General features: G+C 37.8%; 1 protein-coding gene across 2 annotated transcripts in view; it reads right to left on the bottom strand.

The window, feature by feature from the left end:
• poc1b (POC1 centriolar protein B) overlaps positions 1-27,493 on the bottom strand; it is a 40,087-nt gene that overhangs the window by 3,948 nt on the left and 8,646 nt on the right. Inside the window, exon 11 of one of the 2 annotated variants that reach the window (XM_067436338.1) lies at positions 26,258-26,470. The exons of the other annotated variant lie outside the window; for it this stretch is intronic. Coding sequence (XP_067292439.1) covers positions 26,447-26,470 — 24 coding nt within the window. The 3' untranslated portion in view covers positions 26,258-26,446. Of the gene's footprint in view, positions 1-26,257; positions 26,471-27,493 lie in introns of those variants that run through there. 2 annotated transcript variants of the gene reach the window in all.

Here is a 27,493-nt window from a genome sequence, read left to right as displayed (position 1 = left end):
GGGAAACATCTGCTAGCCTCATTTACACGCTTCACGCTACGCTCCAAACCTAGTATCATCTTCTGTGTGTGTTTAGTTTCTCTATCATAGTGGAAAACAGCCCCTGGAAAATACCATCTGCAATAGTAGCTGCGTCTCATTTGTGAAAATGACTGAAAAGGTAAGGGTCTATATGTATGACATGAGGGATCAAACAAGGAAAAAAGTTCCAGCTCAGATTCCTCTAAATAGGGGCCTTTGCACCAGATAGCTATAGGAACTAAGTTTTAGGAATTAGCCACCAGAGCAGTCCCGCTAGAACTAAATGTTCCCATAGGACCATTTTCCGGCAGTTGGAACTTTGAAGTAACATAAGGAATCACTTGTGCCATGTCGCTCTGGTAGTTGTGCTGGACTTTTATTTTGACAAGATGAGAATTGCTTAGCCAAAGCCTAAGCACACAGCATTCATTAGTTTTTGATCTGTCAAACAATCCTATTGTATACATTATTCGATCAAACTGTTAAATAAAGTAAAAGTTAAGTTGGATTTCCTCCATCATAAATGTTGAGAAGTACCTTGACTTCGGCCCATCTTTCGCCGTTCCATGTTCGTTGAGTAAATATATAGGCTATAAACTGTGTTTATAGTTAGTAGTATACTAGTTTACTAGTCAGTGTGTGCGTTCAGAGAATTATAATGCTTAAAATCGGTTGAAACTGACATTGTGTCTTTGGTCTGCCACAGGTTTAATCATGAAAATTATAGTGTTTCCCACCCAGGTATGTCTATTAAAAGACATATCTGTTGTTTCACCGGTAGATTGAGTAATGATATTATGATTATAAATTACAAAAAATAAAAAATAAAACAAAACGCATGGATGAATGGTCCACAATGAGATCAATGACTTTGAAAGAGACACATTTTTGAGAGAGGTACATTTTCAGGATTATTTTAGTACTTGTACTTGTTGAAAGAAAGAAAGAAATGCCAAAGAATTAATAAATAATTTGAATTTCATTAATAAATACATCTATAACACTTTTAGGCAAACCCAAGTGACCTTAAAAAATGTTTAAATAATAATTTTAGAATACTTATATTTATAATATTTTAGAATATAAAAATAATTAAGTTATTAAATGCTTTTAATAATAATCATTTATAAAATAATACTGACAGAAAAAATAATGTGCATCTTTAACTACACATTGAAATATGAACAACCAGTGAGTCTTAAAATTGTAAGCTGTATGTGGTTCAATTTTTTTTTTTTTAAGTATACAGTATGGGTCGGGCACAGATCATAATGTTTATTGGACAAAACAGTTAATTATGGCTATTCTGAGGCTTTCTAGGGGGGGAAAAATCAGAGGTAACCTTTTCAAAGAAGAAACAGTTCTAACATTAGAGTTATCTTGCATTTCATACTGGCATGACTAATCGCACAATGCTCAGAAAGGTCAGATTTGGCCCAGTGTTTCTTACTCAATGGGCTCAGGTCGGGCAAGAAACTAGCCTGTGTTGCAGGATGAATGAGTGACCTCTTCTTGATTGCCTCACCAGTTACCATGACAACAGAGGTACCTGGGGTTGCTCGCAAAGAGTTACACTCATTCCGTTCCCTTGGTGACAGTGTAAGCGATATGTGAACCGATTTCAATCTTTCCTGGACCGTTCTAAGAATGGGCACCTTATTAACAACTGTTGTGTTCAGTCTAAAATGGTGTTGCAGTCTGAAGTTTGAAGTGGGCACAGGTGGGTCATTATAGTTTGAACATATTCATTCAGATGAGGCCAAACCGAGGGTCTTTATGCCAGCACAGATATAATTTATGTCAACAGGCTTGCGGGCCGCTAAGCAGGTACTTCACTGGGCCATTGGGAATATTTATGAGCTCCCTCAACAACATAGAAAACCCCACAACAACCCTTTGAAATATCGCTGCGTTACTCATTGAACACCTGGGAAATGGAGCATAATGACTGGATACTTGACAAGATCAGAGCAGCCATTGAAGTCGTGTCTGGTTGTATACTCATTAAGAAATGGGAAGACACCTTCTCAATGGCCTCTTCACAACAATATCGGCTCCTCGTTAGCGCTAATATTAGAACGATGTCTCCGTGTCAGTGAGAGAAATGTCAAATGTCATTCAATTGCAAAACAACTTAGGGATAGGCACTCCCAAAATGGTTAGTTTTTATTTTTAAAAAAGGGAAAAAAAGAAGAAGATAACCATCTCTTCTCACTGCCACTAAACCACTGACTGATCTGGTCTTGTGACAAGATATTTCCTTGTCACAGGATACCATGTAATGCCATTCAAGTGAGCTCTCTTGTACAGGGAAATCTTTATTGAAATCAAGGAAGATCTTTGACCTGCAAGCCTCTTTATACCCCAAATGTCTCCATCTCTTTTTATTTTAACAGTCTTTCTATGGATCAGAGGCTGCTTTCCACCATGTAAATTGTCTTCTAAAGGCTGTCTAATGGGGTTTAAGCTAGTGGCTCCAGACCTCAATGAGACTCGACTTTGTGACTCAATTTGAGACTCTGAAACAACTGACGGGGAAAAGAACAATTTTATATTCATAACCTTTTAAAAAGGTATTCATTGTTTTTAATGCCCTTTGCTCTGACATTTTAGCAGATAATAAATAAACTATTAATTAAAAAAATAAAATGCTCTTAAAAGAGCATAATATTAGCCCAGAACTCTAGACACACCTTAGCGGCAACACATCTAATTTGCAGCTAGGGTGGTCTAGTAACTCTCTGTTGGATTGTGAGCTGGAAAAACCAAACTCTGGTCAGGCCAATCACATCGTGTATAGAGTCGGTGGGAGGGCTTAACAATGACGGCAGAGTTGTGGCAGTTAAAAAAATATGTTAAAAATCACTGCACTGCTATGTCATGTTTTCATATTTGCACATGTCCTACTTCACTGATTACGATGACGGCTATTTTTGCAAACCAAGTCTGACACTTCTTTATCATGGTGTATTTGACCCTCATGCTGGCTGGCCTAGTGGAAAAGTGAAACCAACACTTGTCACTCTGAATGTAGGCCATATCCTGTCAGGGGACCAAAGCCACAGCTGTCTGCACCACCATGAGCTTCAGATAGAAGGTCAGGTGAAGCCCAAAGAGAACCTGCTTTTGCTTTGGTGTGTATGCTATGCAGTGCTCAGGAAATGGGCTTTGAAATGGGTCTTTGTCCCGAAATGAGAAACACACACTTCCGAGATGAACAAACACATGCACGTACATGCCAACCCTGACCCTGGGCTTCAAAAGCAGAGCTGTTTGGTTAGTCTTCCAGATGAAAAGATAGAAAACACAAAGCTCTACTGAAAGACTGGAATATCAGAGATGGCTCCCGCACGCTATGGTAGGGGAAGCAGACGCTTCCTTCTTTTTCCCTCTCCGTCTGTTCTTGTATCAAACCACCGTTCGCTCGCCCACACGTTGGCTTCAGGGAAGATAAATATCCGTTTTCAGAGATACCTCAAAACTGCAGCATTTTATAACCAGCTCTGTGACTAAGTGGTTATGTCACATTTCGATTGTGACTGAAGTGTACACCCTTATCAAGAACACAGCAATAAAACCTGCAGATCGCTGTCAGTACCCTCTCATCCGTTCTCCATGAACCGTGTTCACAATGAGTGCCGATACCACCAGTGACCTGAAACCACTAAATGCCAAGTCCACAGGATATGATATAACATGATTATGCAAACCTGGGTGCACTGACAAACCTGCTTAATCAACCTGGAATAAAAATAAAGGATTTAAAAACAATCAGACTGAATGATGTAATATCATTAATATAGGGGATTCTTTGTAATTCATTTAATTAGAATCAAAAGCATAAATTCGACTGGTGGAACTCAAATCAGAAGCCCTTGTTTGAAGAAAATGGGGGATCCCTACGCAAAATGGGAAAAGAGGGATGATGAATGCTGTGCTCTGACCCAATTCCTATTGGAGGCAAAGTTTCAGATACCACAGACTGGATGAGTCATCAGGCGCATTCACGCTCACACACGCCTAGATGGTTCCTAACACCCTAAAATCAGGTTGAAGGAATCACAAAACCGATATATATATATGGAAAATTAAAACTATCTTGAACATCAATAATCTAATAAACTCAAAAAACAAATCTGTAAATTAATTATAATTTAATACTATTTTTTTTACTTATTTTAATAATCATTTATTTACTAGTAATTATTATTATTATTAGTAGTAGTAGTATATTTTTTATATTGTGAAATATTATTACACATTTAAAAAACTGCTTTGTATTTTATTATAATTTTTTAATGAAATTTAATGTGAATAAAAGCTTTTTAGCAGCCATTACTGCAGTTTTCAATGTCACATGATCCTGCAGAAATCAATCTAACATGCTGATTTGGTGCTCAAGAATACAAAGTTCAATAGAACAGCATGTATTTGAAACATATTTTTTGTTACATTATAAATGTCTTTACTGTCACTTTTTTGCATCCTTTCTGAATAAAAGTAATACTTTCTTTCAAATCTCGACAATAATAATTGAAAGCAAGGTGGTTGTTTTTCTTTCATAAAGCGAGTGTGATTTTGTAATCGACCAAGTTCTTGGAAACCATGCCCATCATTTCCCTATCAAGCACATTCTATAGCATTCAAACACCTCCATTCATTTTCACTCAAGAGCCTGTGACTCCCGGTGCCCAGCAGAGTCGTGATGAAAAATTCAGCTTTAAATGTCCTTGTGAGTTCGTTGCCTGAAACGCTTGTTTTGTCTGGGACGCAGCTCCTTTTGTTATTTTTTTGTGCCCTGTTGCCAGGAATGCAGGCAAGGTTAAACATACAGGCTGCATTGTAGGTGGTGGTGGTGGTGTCAACTGAGGATGTGTAGGAGGAAATTTAGCCTCTCGGAGTAGGCAAAGATGAGTCACAGTTAGAAAACTGAAGGTTAAGTCTTGAAGGTGCAGTTTATGCACTATTTTAATTTGTCATGACATAGACAAACAGAAATTTGTTTACTATAAAATGCTACTGTAGGAGTTGATAAAAATATAGACCTTAAAACAGGCTTAAGATATCACGCAGTCAGCCTCAGTGTAGGGCAAAAAAGAAAATGAAGCTAGCTAAGCTACCAACTATTCAAAAGCAAATATGTGCTTATACAAAGTAGTTGCACAAAAAAATTAGGTGTAGACACAGTTTTCACTAGGAAATTGTAGCAAGTAGACTGTGTTGCAGGGATGACATCAAAACCCAGAAGACAGGGAACCCAGTAGTTCCCTCTAGACTTTCCTATGGGTTTTTATAATGGGCTTTTTCAATTTATGAGCAAGTTAGGACCTGTGGAAAACGTAAGTTGACCATACTTTGATGTTTTGTTCTTGGTGTGTCTACAATTTACGTTGCAGAATAAACCAGTCAAGCTTCATCAGCTTATGTTTCCACAGACCTTATTTTACTCATAAACTGAAAAAACCCATTATAAAAACCCATAGGAAAGAAGGAACCACTGGCAAATTAAGGCCCGATATACTTAAAGTAGGCCATTTTATCTTCATTTCGAGACTTTAAAATGGCTTGCTTTATGAAATGGCTTTAAAGCGAACTTTTCGGAAAAGTACACTCGGCTGGTAAACAACTTCAAACTCCAATTGGTCCAGGACAATTACACAATAGGTAGGTGTGCACTGAGGCTCCGCCTTCTTTTACGTGGAACTCTTCTCCAGTTTATTTCTTCTGCTGAGTCCGTCAAGGTCAGATGTCCCCGGGTAAAAACATAAACACTGGAGAGTTGCTATATGGTGGAAATTGAAGTTGTGCTTCTGATGAAATGAGAATGAGAAAAACCCTGTTTTTCGCTACACTGCAATACAGTAAACAGAATAACTTTTTTTTGTTTTTATCAGTAGAGAAGGCAAGTTTAGCATCGAGTGTAAACTTTACAGTCCAAATATAATGCATGGCAGAGAAAAGTGTTTGGCTCAGGTCAGCTCACTGTGGTGCTGCTCGTAGCAGATACAAATTGATGCTCGTTGTGGCAGCCGTAATGTTTCTGAGCAGGAAACCATTAACATGGCATTACGCTGCGGATGGAGGGCAGGAAATTAAATTCGGCTGTCTTTGAGTAACTGATGTCACAGTTCTCCCTGTGGGTAATTGATTATTACTGGCTTCCGCTGGCTAAGAGCACCCTGGATGTGGGTCATGCAGGGATGAGGAAAACAGAGAGTTACGGTGAGTTGATTCAGTTCTCGAGTTCAACTCGCAGTTTCCATCGGATTCCAGCAGTCTGATTTATTGGAGAGGAAGAGTATCAGTAAATAACGACTTTAAATTCAGTATGCTCATGCAAAGCTAACGGCTTCAAAAGACTTGGAAAAATATGGCACTCAAGTCGCCTCGACTACTTTTATGATACTTACCGCTTCCTGTAGTAAACTACCTTCCCTGTCACCTTATCTCACTTATGTTGCTATCTGAGTCTAGTCTAGAATCCAAAGAAGAAGGGATAAGGGGGTCATGTAAATTGACCAAGTGAAATCACTAAATAAATAGAAATCAAACATGTCTATGATAAAATAAAATAAATAAAATAAAAAACAGACAAATTGAATACATTTAATAAATTATAACTGATATCCATCCATCCTCCCATTAAAAACAAATGAATCCCAATTTTTTCTGTAATTTTTATTTTTATATTGTAATTATTCACAATTACACTCCAAATTAATGTAGAAAAAACTTTTTTATGAATGAAGGCCAGTATCACTGGCACTAAAGTACCCGTGTATATTTCAGTTTCCACATGGTTACATCCGGTCGCGTCCGCACAGCTTTCAAAGTATACTCAACCGCGGATGGCCGAGTTCAACACATGCGGCATACAATTTTTCTCACTACCAGACATCGGAGGGCAGCACAGAGTCGAGTCATCAACTGGAAAATCGCTCGACAAAAATGTCAAAATAGTTCAGAAGGAACAACAACACAAACGCTCGTTTGGAAAGCTATCCATTTCAACATTAATTAGGCTTTAAAAAAAGTAAATTTTATTTAAGTGAACTTAAAACAATCTTCAAATAAACTCATTCAAATAAATACCATATTTACCTGCAGCCTTTATATATAATCAATATACAGAAAGTAAATACAATTATCAAACAATTTACGGTCTTAACTGCATAAATTATTATTTTAATATAGATTAATTCTTATTAAAGCTAAAATGTTCTGTTACCTTTGTTTTTTGATTAACATTAAAGGACAGACAGCATTAGTGGCTGCTGCTGCGCGGATCTGGCGCCCTATCAAGCATAACTCGCACAAAAACTATTCTCGTCACTTCATAAAATGATTGTAGAATCACTGTAGTGAGATGGGCTTTGTAACGACGTCTTTAGTGCCTTTTATGGGTCTTGAGAGAGGAAATGACATTGTGGCTAATGGAGGCCTTTCTGAGCCATCGGATTTCAACAAAAATATCTTCATTTGTGTTCCGAAGATGAACAGAGGTCTTACGGGTCTGGAAGAGCATGAGGGTGAGTAATTAATGACAGAATATTTTTATTATTTAACCCGACTGCTCTTATGAGAATACTTAATGTATGTTCAAGTGTGAAAGATAACTCTTCTAGTGCGCTGTCTGTGTGCCTTTCTGTGTGTCGTGTGTGTCACATAGACAGGACATTCACAGTGCATTCTCTTGTCTTGTCCCATTTAAATGGTTTAAAAGCATGTAACACTAAACTAAGACTTAATATGTTTAACGTATTAAACAGAGAAAATGGTGCATGCGAAAAACTTGATTGAGCAAACACATGCTGCCAATCATAGCACATATCTGCCATGCTGCATAAGCAAGGAGAGGAGAAAATCAGCAAAGTCCAACAGCATTAGGAATCCAAAGCTGCAATAAAAAACAAGCTGCCCAATAAGCACTAAAGCACCATGCTTATCTTGGCTTTTATGCACAACCATACTGATCTCACAGCCAATGATTAACGCCAGGGTCAACAGCACACTGACTGTAAAAGCTTTGCTATCAGCAGGAGATATCACGTCGCCAACTGACACCTCATTGAGACGTGTTGGATTCAACCCCCATCGGCAAACTGTTCACACCAAGAGAGAGTCCACATCCTCTCTTCTGCTTTTTGTGGCTTGACAATCAAATGCTCTTTTATGTGTGGGAGAAAAAAAGATAAGAAAACACTTGCAAGGTTAAACGCGAACATGATGTACTACCATGCCGTACAAATGTTTGACACATAAAGGCCATGTGCTGTACATGTGGCACGTTGTGCAATCATAAGTGACAGTGGGAGATCTTATGGTGTTAATGGTGTTGTCATATAAAACGTCTAAAATGTGTGAAAAAAGTGGGACAAACGTTATATGACAGGTGAGAGGCTGATTTTTAATTATAAATAAAATGCATTAAAAAAATAGGCCCCATTTTATATTAGGTGGCCTTAAGTACTATGTACTTACATCAAAAATTAAGTACAATGTACTAACTGTGTTCAAATTGTATTGCAAAGCACTTTTGCTGATATTGAGGTGGATACGGGTAGAATTAGGAACAGGTGTGGTGGTGTGGGTCAGTTTAAGGGTAAGGTAGGTTTAAGGGAAGTGCCAACTGTGTAATTACAAATGTAACTACAGAAATTAATTACAGACGTAATTACAAGCAGGTATTTTTTTTAATATGTAAGTACAATGTAAAAACATGTATGTACAAAATAAGTGTATTGTATCAAATAATTAATTACAGTGTTAGTACATAGTAGTTAAGGCCACCTAATATAAAGTGGGTCCAAAAATACAAATAATCATTATTCGTTATCAAAAATAATGTTTGTTATTTGAACTAATTAATAAAAAATAAATGTTACATACATTCAATTATATGTAAAATTATATATAATAACAATAATAATATAAATCAGGACATAATAACTACTTTTCACTTGGTATTTTGGTGCCGCTAATAGCACAAGATGCTGAAAATAAATATAATAACAGTAAAAAATGGCATATGTAATTCAATAATTATATACGTTTTTTTATTTCTAACATTTTGTCTCAGCCTGTCACCATCCTCACTGCACTTCCCCTTATTTTAAGGTGCAGTCGGCACATTTGTTTCCGTTCTCACCCCTCCTCTTCTTGCTCTTCCTCTCTCTCAATCACCCACTTCTGCTTTAATTTTTAATTCTCTTGCTCAACCTCGGCCGTGCACAGCTGTGGTTCAGACAGAGCCAGAATACTGTGAATTTTCCATTTAAGAGTAGGACATTGTCACAAATGACCTGGTCCAAAGCCCACGGTCTCTAAACTGAAGCAAATGCAATTTAACTACAACAGAACATTGAAATTAGTGAGGCACGACCCGCTGTTCACAAAATCGTGACATGCTGGTGCAGAAATGAGATGAGTTGGTGACACCACAAACGCCATCAGAAGTGAACTCACAAGAAATATTGCTGTGAAGTAGAAAGCTGAATGCTAAAATGGAAAATAGGTTGGAAAAGAAACAGAAGCTGAGTGGCGGCCCCTGTGTACTTGATAATTGAAAAGTAGTGTTTCAATTACTGGAGATTTGCTGGTATCAAATTACTTGCTTCTAAATGCTGCTGATAATATATTAATACATTATTTGTGTAAGTGTATCTGGAGTGGAAGACTTTAATCTTTTCATTTTACTTCAGATCGCGCATGCTTTTTCTTTGTTTCAGTCGCGTCTGACTCAGAAATGACCACTTGAAAGATGAGCACAGGATTTTTTTTTTTTGGAGAAGTTTTATGAAAATGGAAAAATTTAAGCTATGAAATATAATAATTCCGCTGGATCCATGCCACATTCAGCACTGGCACGTAGGTGCTAGCATAGGAGAGAATAGTTAAATCCTGCAAATCCCCAACGCGTCATTCACTTCAACTCACCGGCGCTGTGAACCCGCCTGCGCTGAAAGAATAACTACACTTATCTTAGAAAATGACAGGAAGAGACAAGCGACCACTCAGTTTTGTTAAAGGATACGGATTGCGAAAATTGACAGACTTCATTGAGCCTGAATACACAATAAAAGGTTGGAAAATGATCACATCACGGATTTGTTATTTGCAGTTATTGATCCTGTTGAGTTTAATAAATATGCCTATACTGGCTAACATTGAAAGGTTTGCCTCAATGTGTTTTTAAAGGTCGCATGGCATGGATTTTTGTATAATTTTATAATGTTTCCTGAGGTGTACTTATATTGTTAGTATGGTTTTTATATCAAAAAATGTCATACATTTTAGAAAATTTAGAAATAAAAGGCATTTTTTCTATATACCGATATTAGCCCTCTGGCTTGAATGCTCTGTTTCAAGGGGGCGTGTCTGCTGTGAGACTTCAGTGTAAACACCCACTGCTGTGATTGGCTGACATCTTTGCATTTGAAATGAGTGGCGGGTGGGGGGTGTTAATGAGGAGAGCAGAACTGCCAGTCCAGACAGAGAGAGATGGAGAGCTGGGAAAAGATTTGCTGAGGAAGTGTTATTGTACCGTGTTGTTGAGAGCGCTTTGAGCACGAGTTTATTTTGTTTGTATCTGAGAGCTCTGAATAAACATGAGTGAACTTTGTAACGTTATTTCTCTCACAAAATGCTTTCACCACAACTAGCAACTAACATGACATCAACATGAATACAGTAAGAGCTTCTGTTGAGCATAATTACTAGAGCAGCGTCAATTCAAACGGCAGTTTGGGCAAGTGTGCACTGCATATAAACGTGATTGACAGAACCGAACATTATAAAGAGTGTTCTTTGATCGCTCTCTGTAGTTTAATCATTTAAATGACAGATTTATTTCATGATACTAACAGAAACAACGTGAAGTTGATAGTTTTAGTCACTGCGTTACGTTTAGGGCATCAAGATGGCCAGTGGCGGGACTGACAGTATTAAACGATTTAGAAAGAAAGTGTGTGTGAGAAATTGAATGATTAGCTACACATCAAAAATCACTGATCCCAGATGAGGCATTAATGAACAGTTACTCACTGTTTGTGGCCGTGCTGTTGAATCCGTATGGTAAAGCCTGTGCTGACATTGTGACTGATAAACTGAATCCATTCTCTACTAATTCTCTGGGTGGGCAAAGCTGAGGAAGGGGAGGAAACCTTTCCTGTTATGACATCATAACGGGAGAAATCAAGATCAGGGTCATATCTTGTGAAATTCTGTCGCGTTTCTGGGTTATTTACATGTCTTTGGTCTGTGTTGCATTTATATTTCTTTCGAAACACACCAGAGTTCGTTTGGAAGTGGACCGAGACCCATGGTCCGCTTGGTTGGTGCACACCAGGGTTTGTATGGCAGCGTTCACACTTGAACCGCACTAACCAAGCACCAGTGTTCATTTTAATCTGACCAAACATGCCAAGTGTGAACACACCCTTCATGTCTTCTAGGGGTTTCTTACTTTTAGGCTAGTCAACTAGTTGGTTACAAAACATCTCTTTAATCAAAAGTATGATTAGTCACACCATACACTCCTAGCTAATATAATATTTATGACATTAAGAAGGGAATTTTTTTTATTAATTATATTTACCATGGGCTAAAGATATGTTCTTGTACTTTCTCGCCTGCTTGTTTTTCTGTTCCCCACTGACTCGAAAACTGGCAGACAGGCAGCGTTCCTTACAGGAGTCTGTTGTGCGTCTTTTCGTATCATTAACCTATTTTAAATCCGCTTTCAAAGAATTATCCACTTTTTAAAATATTTACCCCTCTCTGCAACACATGCCAAATGACGCATTCGACTGGCATGGAAGTAAATCATTTCCGCATTACAGTGCTTAAAACATAAAACAAATAAGTAGAACAGGCTGAGACGTCCTAAGCATGAGCCAGTAATGAATACCAAATGCTGCATTTAATCTGCAAATCAACGTATCAAAAAAAACATACAAGTTTCCCACATTTTAACTCCCTTTTCTCAGGAGCACAGTAAGTGTCTTAGTGTGTATTTCGCACTATCCCCTGCTTATAAGCTTGCAGCACTGCAGCAAAGAGTGCGTGAAGACAGAGTGAAAGTTCAGCCGTTTGATTGACAGCTACAGCAGCAGGTGGCGTGAGGTCCAGCTGAGCCTGTGCCCTTCACCGAGCTCCGTCAGGGAGCCTCAGCCTCAGCATGCCACCTCTCAGCTCCACCATTACTCCCTAAACCGGACAGACAGAGCCTTCACGTCAAATCAGCCTGAAAGCTACATCTGCTGGCGACTCACTGTTGCACAAGGGTGATTCAAAATTAGACATTTTAATTACACTGCCTTAAAAAAAGCTCTAATATCTTCTATTAACCAATATAGTACAGATATATTATGCATCCCTATTTGTACTGTGCTCTAGCAATATACTAACATCAAACTCTTTGTAAAGGTAACTTGTGAGTATCTCCAGAGGCCCAGTGCTTCCCCACTTTGTGAATGCGCTCATTTTCCCCGTGCCACTGGAGAAATGAGGCATTGATGAGCATGCGGAGGGGAGATGATATCGGCGGCACGGAGTCTCAGAATAGTGCCACCATGTGAAAAGGCCACAGGCTTGAGCGCAGCATATCCGTAGGTCAACCCCATAAAGCAGAATATCAAGGCTCCCCTGCGCTTCCTCTCATATGAGCCAGTGCCAGAGGCGGCAGATTAGTGAGAAGAGCTTCCTGTTGCTCTAAATAGGTATGACATCTGCAATTCAAATTGGAAATGTAAAACTACAGGTGCACTCCTCCACTTGCTTCTGGTGTGTGGTTTGGCATGTACTGCACAAGCCAAATAATGTTTTTGTATAATTGTAAAATCAAAGATATTCAATATGGACGTTGCTTTCTGTGAGCGATTCTGGTTCAATTGACAGCCCTTAGCATAAAGCGAGATCTCATGCCGTCTCACTTTATCCCAGACTTACAAAGAGGCTACCTGTCTGGCAGGCTGTAAGCTGATGCGAGGTGTTGCTCAAGCAGTATAGCCAACAATTACAGACATTGAAATCTTTTCATTCTTGTGCAAGCCGATTAGGCCATATATGCAGAAAAAGCACGTCTGTATCGGACCCTTTCTTTGCAAGTTCCCACAGTTTGAATCCTTAGAAAACCTAAACCTACACTCGAAGTCCAAAGTTACCCTAGATCTAGAGAAGTCTGCTTAAACTTTTGGCCTCAAGAGGTCTGTGCATTCCATTCATGTTACAATAAGAGCTAAAGAGTCACCTCTTAGTTTAGGTGAAGCTGAGAAACAGACCAAATGTCTGTACCCAATTATACAATTACCTCCATTGAGAAATGTATTAATACTTTATATATTAAACGCATCCTAGAATGATTTGAAACAATATTTTAAATTGTTCTCTGACTAAATCTAAATAGAGGGTATGTGGCTTATTTAAGGTCAAAAATTGTCTCGATACGGTTTTACAGGTCCATTTATAACCCCAGAAATTGTCCCTAGGATGTAATGCTCTGTTTTTGCCTTATTTGGAAGGGTCATGAATATTAATGCAGAGTTCGGCTCTGATTGGCTGTTTCACTGCACTGATGCTCAATGACAGCTAGCACACCTATACCATCCGTCATGGAAATTAATTTACAATGATAGCTTCTTAACTTTGAATCACGAACTGAACTGGGTAGCACGTAAATATGTTGTTTGTACAGTAACGTTACAGTTTGACAGTAGAGTACTGATTTAAAAGTCGATTTATTTAGTCAAACAAAGTAATGTAGAACCCACTCAAAATAGTCAGTGTCATGTTTACTACTCACCCACTGCAAAATAATCATACTTCAGTTCTCAAAAATGTATATTTATTAACAATTACAATTAACAAATTGACTAGAAGCCTTGTCAAATGACTATCGTTTCAACTTAATGGTGAAGAAGGTGACGTTAGCTACAATGATCGACTGAGCGATCTGTAAGCAACTAAACAGTAGTAGTAAACGTAGCTTCTGAGTTGTGTTAATGATGAAAAATATAGGCTAATTTAGATTTCAATCCGTCAAAAGGGATCGACATACGTATCTACTGTTGTATTTTATGACAACACTGGCAGGAAACAATATTAACCTTTGTCATTTGACAAACTGTTATGTGAGCTACTTGGAGTTTCCAATACTAGTATCTTGCGTTAGATCTAGACAACACAGGGGTTATTATATTATGATCTGCCGTTTTCGCTATCCTCGCGCGACACTTGCCACTGAACTGATGATTCAGATGCGCAGTTCCGCCTGACAATGAACATGGGCTGACATGCAAATGTTAGGGGCGTACATATTTAGGATCTCAGCGATTGCGTCACAGGTGGCGTTTTGTGGCATTTGACGTGGCATGACGCTTGTTTTTCTGTGGTGTTTTTCACAAACAAGATTTTGTGTTTGAGAGGTGAAAAGGTGTTTGAGACTCACTGCATGTGATGTCCATGTCCAACTCTTTTTATTTTACTATGGCAAGGTTAATTCAATTTTTCATTCTAGGGCACCATTAATATTTATATATTAGGAGTAGATACAGTAGTAGTAGTAAAACATTAATACTTATTATATTTTAAGCATTATTATTGTTTATTTATATATATATTTTTTATTGTTGTGTTTAGTAGTAATGATGATGATGATCCACCAAGAAGGAAGAGTCTTCTGAAAATAACATTGAATCCAATTTTTCCCAGTGCCAGGGAGGATGTTAAAAACATGACACGCCTTAGTCAGAGGCTAAGTAGACACAGCCCATAATTTTACAGACAGACAGAAGTGAAACTGGAATAGAGTTTTGGGCATCTCTGGGGTATCACATACACCTACTACTTGAAAGGTGTGAAACTAGTGGCTAATTTTACCCCTAGCCAAATAAAACTCTGACATCTTCCTCCCATTGCTTCCATATGCTACAGTGATAGATATCAGTAAGGTGGGGAAAAAAACAGGAAGAGAAAATAGTGAGGCATGTCCAGAATGCACTGGGACTTGAGCTTCGGGCCTGACACCTGACCCCAGTGCTGCTTTGAGGGGGTCAATGCAGGTCAAGAGAATGATGGGAAAGAGGATTTGCCAGAGAAGAGGTGGATGTTTTCCAGTGTTGGCTTGGAAAAAATGCAGACGCACTTAGGCAAGTAAACATGAGAGTCACCAACGCCATTCCTCCACAGTTCTTCCATCAACTACTTGAAGGTTAGGCTGAGGGCAAGCAGATTCCCGCTCTGCTAAAGTGAGAGCTACTGTTTACACTTGTGCTTTCGCATGGTAATACCGAAGGTTGTCAAGCAATGGAGACCCATTACTGCAGTTCACTGGAAACCCAAGGCTTTTTATAGCAAGTCAATAAAAAGATTTCAGTGTTAAAAGTGGATCCAGCAGACCAGAGTGGGTGTAAATCACCTTTTATCATTTTAATCTGGTACAATGACCACAACAGAGCAATGCCTACAATAGAGGATTTCCCTGATCCAAATCATTTTAACAATACAGTCATTTTAAATTCAAAGTGGTTCTTCCTGATTCAACAAGGGCTCCCGCTGAGTGATCTCCATAATGACTTCATTTACTTGTGGTCATCACTTGGCCTGATGACCCTTCTTTAACCCCAACAGTTCTCCAGAACACCTTCACAATGGGGTGGTGTACTAATACAAACATAGTGATACACTCGTGACAGGGCTCAGCAATATGGATGGCCTATTGGGTCAGTGTTATTTTTGTGACATTTGGTTGCAAATTTTTACTTTTATTAAACTTATTTATATTATAATAATCTTTTTTATATAATATTATTCACATTTTTAATAATTTACTTGTATACATTATATTGGGATACCCCTCCAAATCATTGAATTCAGCTGTTCCGATCACTTCCATGGCCACAGGTGTATCAAGCACCTAGGTATGCAGACGCTACAACAAATGTACAAACATTTGTGAAAGAATGGGTCGCTCTCAGGAGCTCAGTGAATTCAAGAGTAGTACTTTGATAGGTTGCCACCAGCACAATAAGTCCATTTGTGAAATTTCCTCACTACTAAATATTCAACTGTTAGTAGTATTATAACAAATTGGAAGCAGTTGGGAACAACAGCAACTCAGCCACGAAGTGGTAGGCCACGTAAAATCACAGAGCGGGGTCAGCGCATGCTGAGGTACACAGTGTGCAAAAGTCGGCAACTTTCTACAATCAATAGCTACAGACCTCCAAACTTTGTGTGGCCTTCAGATTTGCTCAAGAACAGTGCATAGAGAGCTTCATGGAATGGGTTTCCATGGCCAAGCAGCTGCATCCAAGCATTACATCAAGTGCAATGTAAAGCTTCGGATTCAGTGGTGTAAAGCTGGAGATAAACGAGTCAGGTTAAATTTGTGCTTTTAAACTTGTCAGATAAAATTACTGACTACTAATAAGGTTTTCTTGAAATTGCAAGAATGACATGATAGTCTCGGCAGCATCACCTAAAAAAAAGCACACAAAAAAATCTCCAAAACACTCAGCATCTCTAAATTCATCCACTGTCACCACTGGATGACTAGTTGACCATCCTTGTCATTTCTAGAACATAAGTAGAGTGGTAATTTGGAAGCATATAGTTTGTCTAGCCAGATTTAAGGAGTAATGATTACCTATGTCTACACTTCATGCATGATGTAAACCCTCTAATATGTATATTGTATATAGTATTTATTTAGAACCTCAGACTCCCAAGTTAAGCCGAGACACATTTGGGTGAGCAAAATTAAGAAAAATAGGGCACTCCCACAAACACAGAGAACACTGCAAAGCACATGACTTCTACCGTGCCAGTCAATTCTAGGGATACATTCTGTAATTTGATCCTGGCTAATTCAATTGATCCATGCAAAATCAGAGACATCAGTGAAGCGCTTGTTAAGCGTGTTTCCTAACTCATTGCACTCACATGAGGTAGTCTGTAAATAGCACAAAGACGAAGAGGCAGAGCAAGTGGGATGAATGCAGTCTTCATGAGAGAGGTGGGGGAAGCGGAGGTGAAGCAAGCAACCAATTTCCCCCCCAGCAGTGGCGCAGGTTTCTAAAAATACATTCATGCAATGTCCAACGAAGAAGAGATAATGAGATTTCAGAGGGTTGTACTGTCTGAATATGCTAACTCAAGGTCTGGAAGGTGGTCATGAGTCGGGTACTAGTGGGTGCAGGACACTATAGTTTAATTTATGTAAGTGATGATGGCAAATTAAAGTAAACTGTGACATTATACCCAAAAGATTGTCATACAGTGGACTACCAGTAAAAAAATAAAAAAATAATTGGGACCAAAATTATTCCGACAGTTTGACCTGACCATGTTTTGCTTAAGCGTTTTTCTTGAATTACTGATGTGACCTTTTACACCACAGAGTGAACAAAATGAAGCATTGCTTGGTCATCGGTTGACCTAAATTGCTATTATCTAATTGTGTACTTAAATTTAACAGCTGGCAGCTAATTGGTTGATTGTAATCCATTACATACCTTTCATCCTTTCAAAGTTATCTGACATTTATTAAAATTAATTAGTTTTTTTAACTTCTTCTCGTCATATTTTATTACATAAAGCTCTGAAAAAAATTAAGAGACCACTTAACATGGATTTTTCAATGTTAAGTGGTCTCTTAATATTTTCCAAAGCTGTATATTCTACTTTTTAAAATAAATCATAGGCAAGAAACATGGGCTAGAATAGGTATATGCTCGTCCTGTGAACTACATGTGCACTTGCACACAAGTTCCAAACACAAAAGGTGCAAGAGAGCAGGGAGATGGAGAGTTTCTGACCCTGGGTCATTTCTCAGATTGAGGAGGGATCTCTCAGTTTTGTGCTAATGGTAACCTGCTTCCGGGACTGATGGAAAAGAGGCCCCAGACTGGCTAAGAAACTCCTGCCTGGTCATCACATACATCATTTAAACATCACTACGACAACAAAGAGAGATTTGTCATATTTGCAAATACCTCAGAATTTGGTTTGCTGGTGCAGTGGAACATTAATTTAGTGTTAATTCAATTAGAAAATATGTTGTTAACTGGCATAAAATCTTAATCTCGAAAAAAAACTGACAATAAACCACAAAAAAGTTATAATTTTAAATGCTAGTATGAAAAAAGGATATTCATATTTTTCTTAAAACTAAATATTGCATTTATGGCAAAGGTTAAAATGTAATTATAAAAGTAAATATAGAGGAAATGAGCATAACAATTAATGTGCAATATTGACCAATTATAAATGATTACGGTTTGTCATAAAATACTGAGGTTCATGCTTTATTGTCTAGTATGAATGACATGGTTAGCATCAAAACATTGACCACAATATATGAATTACTTCAAAAAATAAATACATAAATTGTTACACTAATCCTTCCTGTACACCAGGCTAAACTTCACAATAACTTAACATACATTTTAGAGCTTTTTTTTAATTTTTTTTACTAATTACTAATTATCAGGCTTAAAAACAGCAAAACAAGTCACTTTGAAACATCAGAAAGTAATGTAGGTAAATTCACAAATACAAGGAAACAAGAGGGTCACTGTGTGGGATTTAATTTAAGATAAACCCCAATGCTACACAAATGCTGGATAATCTGCTTTCGAATTTGGTAATCCTAAATCGACTGCAAAGTATCTGTGGGAAACTGCGACACACAATGAGCTTGTCACTAATTGCGAATCAGCAAGACAACAGGAATGTTACCATATAACCCTACTGAAACCACTGCAGGATTTCATTGGTTTTCATCTTTAAAATTGGTTCACTTCACTGGTTATTGGCATACAAAAAATAAAACTTTACAATTATTGCTTGCATTAAAATTGTCTTGTGAAAACAAATCCATTTAAGACAGTGTTTGAAGGGTTAAAAGGTGATGTGTACACAGACATTAACGCACTTTGAGATAAGGACTTCACTGACCTCAATCTCTTAACACCGCATATTTGGAGAGTGGTTGAGATAAGACGTGAATAATGCGGTTGGCGTAGATGCTGCTTCTGCACGAGGAGGCCCTGGGAGGAATGTGAAGCCTTATGGTTAAGTGCACTTTAGCTGGGACTTGTCTCCTTTAAAAGGTACATGTCAAAGCCCCCTGGCGCAATTCAACCCAAAGACTTCCCCTCATCTTCAAGGGAATAGGTGTGAGGGGTTAGAGGGGAAAGAGAATGAGTAATGCTAACACATTTCCCAGAGGCAAGGATGAATGCAGTGACTTGTGTGGGGTTAAGCCCATAAGGCCCGGACGGGTCGGCAGAGAGGCGCCTGACAGCCCTCGCGGGCCTGTGGCTGGAGGTGGATGTTGGGGCTTGGAGGAGAGCGGCAGGGAGAGCGGGACGCGAGGGGTTGAGGTTCAAAGGGTCATGGACATTCCCTGCGTGTTTCATTGTGAGGCCGAGGCTAGCTGACGCCAAACAGCCAACAGTGGTGCTGTCGGCGTGCGTGTGGTGTTTGTGTAAAAGAAAAAGGAAAACAGTCGGAAAAGGGCTGGTGTGAGAGAAAGAGGGAGGGCTGTGGTGTAAGGCTACAGAAAAAACAAACAGGAAAGAGTGTGAAAAGTACAATTGAAAGAAAGGAAACGTTTACAGTCATTCTCCAAAAAATATTGACTTTCTGACTTGGATGTTTGAAAAGTCAGGTCAGTTTTTTCCAAAAAAACTTTAAATTAAAAGGTACATTAATAACTCAATGTACTGGCTCTTTTTCACCTATAAAAAACAAACAAACAAAACAAGTGGTATGTCAGATTTAATTAAATTAAAAACAATTTATAATATAATATAATAACCTGGCAAATTAAAAACAGTTGTGTGTGTGTGTGTATATATATATATGTGTGGTGTGGTGTGTATACCAATTCGCTGCTAGCTGTTAAATTTAAGTACACAATTAGATAATAGCAATTTAGGTCAACCGATGACCAAGCAATGCTTCATTTTGTTCAGTCTGTGGTGAAAAAGGTCGCATTAGCAAAAGCAAAAACATGGTCAGGTCAAACCGTCTTAGTTTTTAATAATGCGTTCGATTTATATAGCGCTTTTCAAGGCACTCAAAACGCTTTACATTGAAGGGGGGAATCTCCTCAACCACCACCAATGTGCAGCATCCACCTGGATGATGCGATGGCAGCCATATTGCACCAGAACGCTCACCACACACCAGCTGATTGGTGGAGAGGAGACAGAGTGATGAAGCCAATCAGGATATGGGGATTATTAGGAGGCCATGAAGGACAGGGGCCAATGGGCAAATTTGGCCAGGATGCCGGGGTTACACCCCTACTCTTTTTCCGAAAAACTTCCTGGGACTTTTAATGACCACAGAGAGTCAGGACCTCGGTTTAACGTCTCATCCGAAGGACGGGGCTCTTTGTCAGTACAGTGTCCCCATCACTATACTGGGGCGTTTTAACCGTCTTGACTAATTTTAGTCAATAAAAAAAAAAATGTACACGTAGTCCACTGAATGAAGAATTTTTGGGTACAATATGTCACAGTTTACTTTAGTTAATTTATGTGAGGATAGCAAAATATAGTGTCCTGTACCTTTTTGTTCTTTATCAATTTCTCTGGTAATTTTTTTTAATATGGTGACAAACACCCCACTGTTACTTTTATGTTTAAAAGTAACAGTAAAATATATAAATAAAATATGCAAAAAAAAATTACCAGAGAAAATGATAAAAAACAAAAATTTACATTGACTTTTACAAAAAGAATATTTCAACTGCTATTACACACGATAAAACTAAAGAGCTTTGAGAGAAAATGGGAAACATTTGACACGGAAAGATTAAGATCGAGTGAATGAGAAGGGAGAGAAGCGAGCGCTGGTGTAGGAATAGAAAATGAATGACTTCCTAACAGGTGGAACAGGGGGATGCAACTTACCCTCTAACCCTGACCAGTATTGAGTTTCAGCTGTACCTCCGGAGCTCATGACCCTCCTGTACTCTCGCTCAGAGGAAGTTGATTTGTTTTCTTACTCTGTTTATTTCAAACACTCATGCCTATAGAGTAAAATATATTTTAATCTAAGACTTGTCTCTATTTTTCAGAAAAACGCGCCTCTTAAAAATAAAACTTCCACAAAAACAATTCATCAAGTATGCGTAGGCTGATTTTTGCTTCGTTTTCATAGCTGTTTTTGAGCTTAAAAAATTAGCTCCTTTTTTTCCATCAGTGAAAAGCGATGTTTTGATAGCTCAGCCTACGCAGTTCACAGAGGCGCTTCCACCTTCCATTCAGGCTACGTTAAAAATAGCTCATGCAGGTGAAGAGGAAAGCGACAGCAAAATGGAGCATCAAAATAAACCATGAAACAGCGCATACAGCACCTCTCTATTAAAGTAAACGGTCATGGAGGGATGACCTGTGTTTTTAATTGCTACGTTTTTACAGATTCTGTTGCTCTGAAGAGGCCTTACTGTAGCCGAGGTGATAAAAACATGTACACAAACAAACGCTTTACTGCATAAAAGTGCTCATAATGCACAAATCTGTTTGGGTGAAGAGAATATATTTAGTATCATATAGAGGATTGAGTAGGTATTCAAAAATACTGAGCAGTTAATCTTTTCTTTTATTGCGATACTCCAATGTTGGCTTGAAAGTTTTGCAAATCTTTTTAATAATGATAAACTGTTTTTAGCATGCATTCAAATGTCTGGAAAGCTCATTATAATTGTTATAATTAAAAGTATAAACTCAGCACTACTATAAAATAATTAAAATGTGAATATTCGTCCAGCCAATCAGAATAGAGTATTCAGGCAGACCATGGTATAAAAGATGATAATAAAAGAAAATAATAAAAGAAAAAAGAAAATATGTATCTGTATCTTAAGCTCTTTGAGTACCCAGAGAAGCGCTGTATAAATGTAACTAATTTATTAATGAATGAATGTGTATGTTCTTCCAGCCAATTAGAATTGAGTATTCAGACAGACCATGATATAAATAAAATAAAAAGTTGTAAGTAAGATTTTTTTAAACCATTTTATTCAGCAAGGATGCAGTTTCTACACTCAAAAAAATAAACTGTCACTGTTGTACTCAAATCATCATTGTTCACATCACTTAAAAAAAATTATTTACCGAGTTGTTTCTACTAAAAATATGTATTGTCAGCTTTACTTAATATGTGTGAAACAAACAAACAAACAAACTGGGCAGTACATCTGTAGTTCCCAGCATGCTTTGCAAGGGACTGCATTGAGAGAGTACATTTAGGCATTAGAGTGTTATTTTATGTGTTTATCAGTAGAGGGAAAGATGTTGTTAGTTTATGTTAGTGTTTAATGTTCAGTTATGTTGGCCATTTGAGTTTCTGTAAATTTGTGGTTAATATTATACAGAAGAGTTTTGTCTGTGTTTAGGCTGTGGGCACTCATTTACACATTTATTGGAAGGAATTCCTGCCCTCAATAAAATTTAATTTGTCCAATTAAGTAATTTTTACATTTTGTTTATAAAAATATGCTTGTTATTTAATAGTTTTCACTTACACTTGTAGAGCAAATAGTTAATTTCAATAAGGTAAATTTAATCGATAAATGTGTTCACCTAACATAAACTTTTATAAATGTAACATTATTAAGTAGCCTGCACATAAATATTATGTAACAGTGACAAAATAAAATGGCTTGTATTTACTCAAAGTAATTTCATCAGCTTAAATTGAATTTCTTTGGTTCGTATGACTACCTATAACTAAATTATTTGAAAAAATACTCAATATAGTTGCGTAAAACCACTTGATGCTGCTTTTTAAAGTAAATTCAACAAGTAATTTAAAAAAAAAAAAATTGACAATTGGTTTCAACATTAATAATCATAATAATAAGGATGAATGTTGCTTGAGCACCAAATCAGCATATTAGAATTATTTCTGAAGGATCATGTGACTACAGTAACTAAAGACTATACTACTGATGCTGAAAACTCCCCTTTGCAATTGCAAGAATAAATAACATTTTAAAATATGCTAAAATAGAAAAGTTATATTTTCATTAAATAAATGTAGCCTTGGTGAGCATAAGGGACTTCTTTCCGACCCCAAACTAATTTTAAGGTATATACGTGTTGGTATGTAAAGGATGGTTCATCCAATAAACATATTATTATTATTATTTTTAAAGATTAATTTTTTTTTACTGTTCTGAAAGAGAAGGGTTGTGTAGATGGACTGCACAGTGAGTGCATTGCAGGAGAGCAGCTCACCGTTTGCCTTTGAGGTGTCCCTGTTACCTGCAATAGTACAGGCCCACTATTTTTAGAATCAATGTTGACGGACTGTCAGCGTATTTTAAGCTATGCCCCTCCGGGCCACTATATACCCTTGAGAGAGCTCACGTAGAAAGAGAGAGAGCGAAAAAATGTCAGGTCAGAGAGTAAAAACAGACCCCAAGCCAAATTCTGATAAGGTCCTTTCAACTCCACACTCAATGTGATTGTGCTCAGTTTTGACAGGTACTTAAGATGAGGTCTGGACTGTTTAGGAACCATCTGCTTTAATGGAGGAAGTGAGATCAGCCATTAAGTTAAAGTGCCAGTGTGACGCAATGGATGGAACAGCTCTATTCTAGGAGAGGGGTCAATAGCCTTTGGTGGAATTTGAAAGACAGCAGATAAAACAGATGAATGGGGGGGGGAATAGATGAAAGGGGTGAATGAAAAACATTAAATGGAGAGAAAAGAAAGGAAGAGGGGCAGGCGGACACAATAGGCGAGAAACTAGATGAAATATTAAGGTGGACACACTGAGTTCTGGGTGTGCCCTATACTGAATAAGTGATGAACCAACCCAGGATCCTGTGTCTTTGATGTGCGAGCGCCTGTTTGTCTGCCGGAGCTCCCGTCTGAGGTCCCTGGGTCAATGCAGGGGATTATGGGCCGGATGACACTTTCAAATGGACCTTTTCTATTATCTGCCTTAGTTTGTGCTTTCAGGAGAAACCAAAAAAGGTGTAATAAAGCTAGTGCCAATGCCGCCTACTGTCATAACAAAAGGATATTTGCGATAACGTTTGAAACATGACTGCGGTTACATAACCATAACACAAATTTCCACACTTCACCACCTACATTTCTTCAATGACAAGGTGCTATACATGTTTCACCATAAAGGAATCGACTAAACAACTCCAACAAGCACAAACCATGCAATGAATATCTCTTCCAATGCAACTATGCAGTACTTCCTGCTGACAGCTCTTGTTTTTTGGTTGCGAATGACAAGTCACTCTCTCTCCCTGTAAGGCTATCTTTCTCAAAGCTGTCCCGGTGGAAAGTGAACCTTCCCCTGGGCCAATCTATCTTTAGCGATTTACTTCCGTCATGTCACATCTTGTCACCGGAGCCGGTGGCAGGCCTTCAAGCTGGTATCCACACCTCGCGGCCACCCAATCTCATGCACTTTACAAAACAGGAAGAGGCTCTTTGCCTGTTTCCTGTCTGTCACCCCACAAGCAACCTTCAGAAACGTAATACCAGGTGCCGCGCACACACATGTACAGACCCTCAAACAAGCAAGCACACACTGAGCCGAATGTATAATAATGACTATTATGATAAAAAAAGGTTTTATCTTCTTCATAAGTTTATTTTCGTTAGTTTAGATGAGTTTATTTGTCAATTTCAATTAATTTTTGCATGTTTTTATATCAATTATATAAAAAAAATACCTTCCTGTAATTACATGTTGCATCTAAATTACATTTCTCTTGCATCTATAATTACACTATTAACGCACCTTTAAACCTAACCATCTGCATCTTACTCGTATCCCATCTCAATAGCAGAAAAAGTATTTTGTAATGCAACAAACAATCAGAAAATACCAATTTCTACTTTTTTGACAGCAAAGTTACAACTAATAAGTACATTTTTGTAATTATATTGTACAAAAATGAGAATTCAGCCTTGTGCAGCTGCGATGATTATTTTATTTATTTTTACCATACAAAGAACACGAATAATCATACTTTTGTTTAGCACCCATTTGGATTTGATTCATAGATAAGTCACAAACATAGACACAACTGTACTAAATAGCAGCATATTGTTGAATTAAAAATTGATGTTGTGGTATAATGTCTACAAAAATATTTATCGATTTATTACAATTATGATAATGTACTATTTTTATGGGTATTTTTTTTACCATATATATTAGGGCCTTAAGCACCATACACTGTAAAAAAAAAAAAAAAAACTAAAAAAAATCAGGTCTCCAATTGAACATTTTCTAGTAACTGATCACATAAAAAATTGTGTTAATTGGCCAAATTGAATTTCTGTCAATTAAAATGTCAAATATGGCCGTTTTGAATAGAAAAAATGCATTTACATGACTCGTGGAATTCAAAACTGATTGTGAAGAGATAAAAAACATTTTGTTATTGACATATTAGGCATACAAATAAACATTTATATGTGCATATTCTAATCCAAATTGATGCAAATGTTATTTGCAAAGTTAAAATTATTATTTCCCAACTAGAATTAGACCTAGAAATCACTTCATTGTTCTCTATTTCTATAGGCAAATTGGTCCCCCCCAATCTTCAATACATGGTTATGGCCACGCCATAATATGAATGACTGAATGAATGGAATGAATGAGGCATTTATATAGCGCTTCCATATGTACTACTGTACACCCAAAGCGCTTTACACTCATGACAGAGGTCTTTCCTCAACCACCACCAGTGTGCAGCATCCACTTGGATGATGCGACGGCAGCCAAAGTACTGCTCCAGTGCGCTCACCACACACCAGCAATAATATATAATATAATTATATATAATAATATTATATATATAACAAACATATCGATACAAGTGAGAAAAGGTATCAATATATTGGCATTTGAAAATATTAATTTATTTTATTGCTTTTATTGATGTCTAAGAGGTCAGAGTGGAATAGGAAAGTGATATAACTAACCACTGGTAACCACCACACCGAGTTATTTGACAAGCTAATACTTGTGGAGGTCATGGCCCTTCCGCTGCTGTTCAGATGCCTCTAGCCTTGCTTATGTTGTCTCATGCAGAGCAGACCTAATGCATCAGGGAGTCAACAAGGACTGAGATGCTGAGGAGTTCCACCAATTGAAGACCGCATCAATGCACACGCATATACACACACACACACACACACACACACACACACACACAAAGGAATCCAGAGAGAGTCAGTCAAGAGGAAGTGATGGCAGGAAGCGTCACACAAAAAGGCGCCACAGGTCATACTTCTTTCTGCCGTCCACTTCCTCCTGTCTCTGCTCCCACGCACAAAGGCGGGGAAGCAGAATGAGGAAACTCTGTCCTGTTTTGTCCTGCCAGATATGACAGGGTTTCCCTAAAAATGTGCCCTGACAGGTCGGATTAGGGAGGGCATCCTGGACTGAACTGGAAAAAAAATAAGTGTGAATGGTAAAAGTAAATGAGCACTATGGCTATTTTTTACAAGTCAATTTGTCATCCAGAAGATGAGTTGATTAGTCAGTAGGTTAATGTTTACCATATGCCATGCAGCTTCAGCAAGCTATTTTTGTTTCTGGCAAGAGGTATTTCTGCCAGTGTAGTCTGATTCAAAAACAAATGATTCCAATGAGTCAGTTCTTTTAATGTCTAGTTCAAAAAGACAAGTTGGCAGTTTGAAACAGTTTGAAAAAGCAGGGTTTTTTCAGACGAACACGGTCACCAAATCCCAAATAAATACATAATATTAACTTATCCTATTTATTAATGAAATAAAAAAGAATTACTTAGGACAGAGTATAAAACAAAGTGCTTAGTACTATTTTATATTTAAAAATCTGTAAATGTATAGGTAAAAAGTCACTATGAGACTGATTTGAAAAGTGAACAATAAAGTAACATTATATCACATTACATAAAAAAAAAGAAAAGAAGGAAAAGTGGCAGGTCTATTATTTTGTATACTTAAAGTCTTGGAGTGTATGCTCCTATTATGCTATTTTAAAGTTTCCTAATTTAGTTTTGGCGGTCTCCAACAGGTTTCGAAGGTCAGCTTCATGTTCTCATAATATACATTGAACATCAACTTCACCACAATGTTCAATGATTCTCAAACAACTCGATGGAGGATTCAATTGCTCTAAATCCCTCCTTTCCGTAAGCCTGCTCTGCTCTGATTGGTCAGATGGCCCAGTCTGTTGTATACCGTCGATTGGTATACCGCGTATTGCCACACGACCATTACCATAACTTAACTCTGGCTCCATCCAGGGGCTTTCTAAACCTTAGCGACTGTGACATCAATTTTACACCAATCCCATCGCGAGTCCGAATCGATAAAACATTTGAAAAACTAGTTATTTAGAGATGTTGAGATGTTTTAACTGTAATTCCTCACCATCAGTAATAACAAGGGTGCGTCCATCAACAAACCTGTGTGTGTGTGTGTTT

Source organism: Pseudorasbora parva, chromosome 25 (assembly GCF_024679245.1).
Source record: "Pseudorasbora parva isolate DD20220531a chromosome 25, ASM2467924v1, whole genome shotgun sequence".
Taxonomy (NCBI): domain Eukaryota; kingdom Metazoa; phylum Chordata; class Actinopteri; order Cypriniformes; family Gobionidae; genus Pseudorasbora; species Pseudorasbora parva.
Note: the sequence above shows the minus strand (reverse complement) of the source record. Positions and strands in the feature narration are given on the sequence as shown.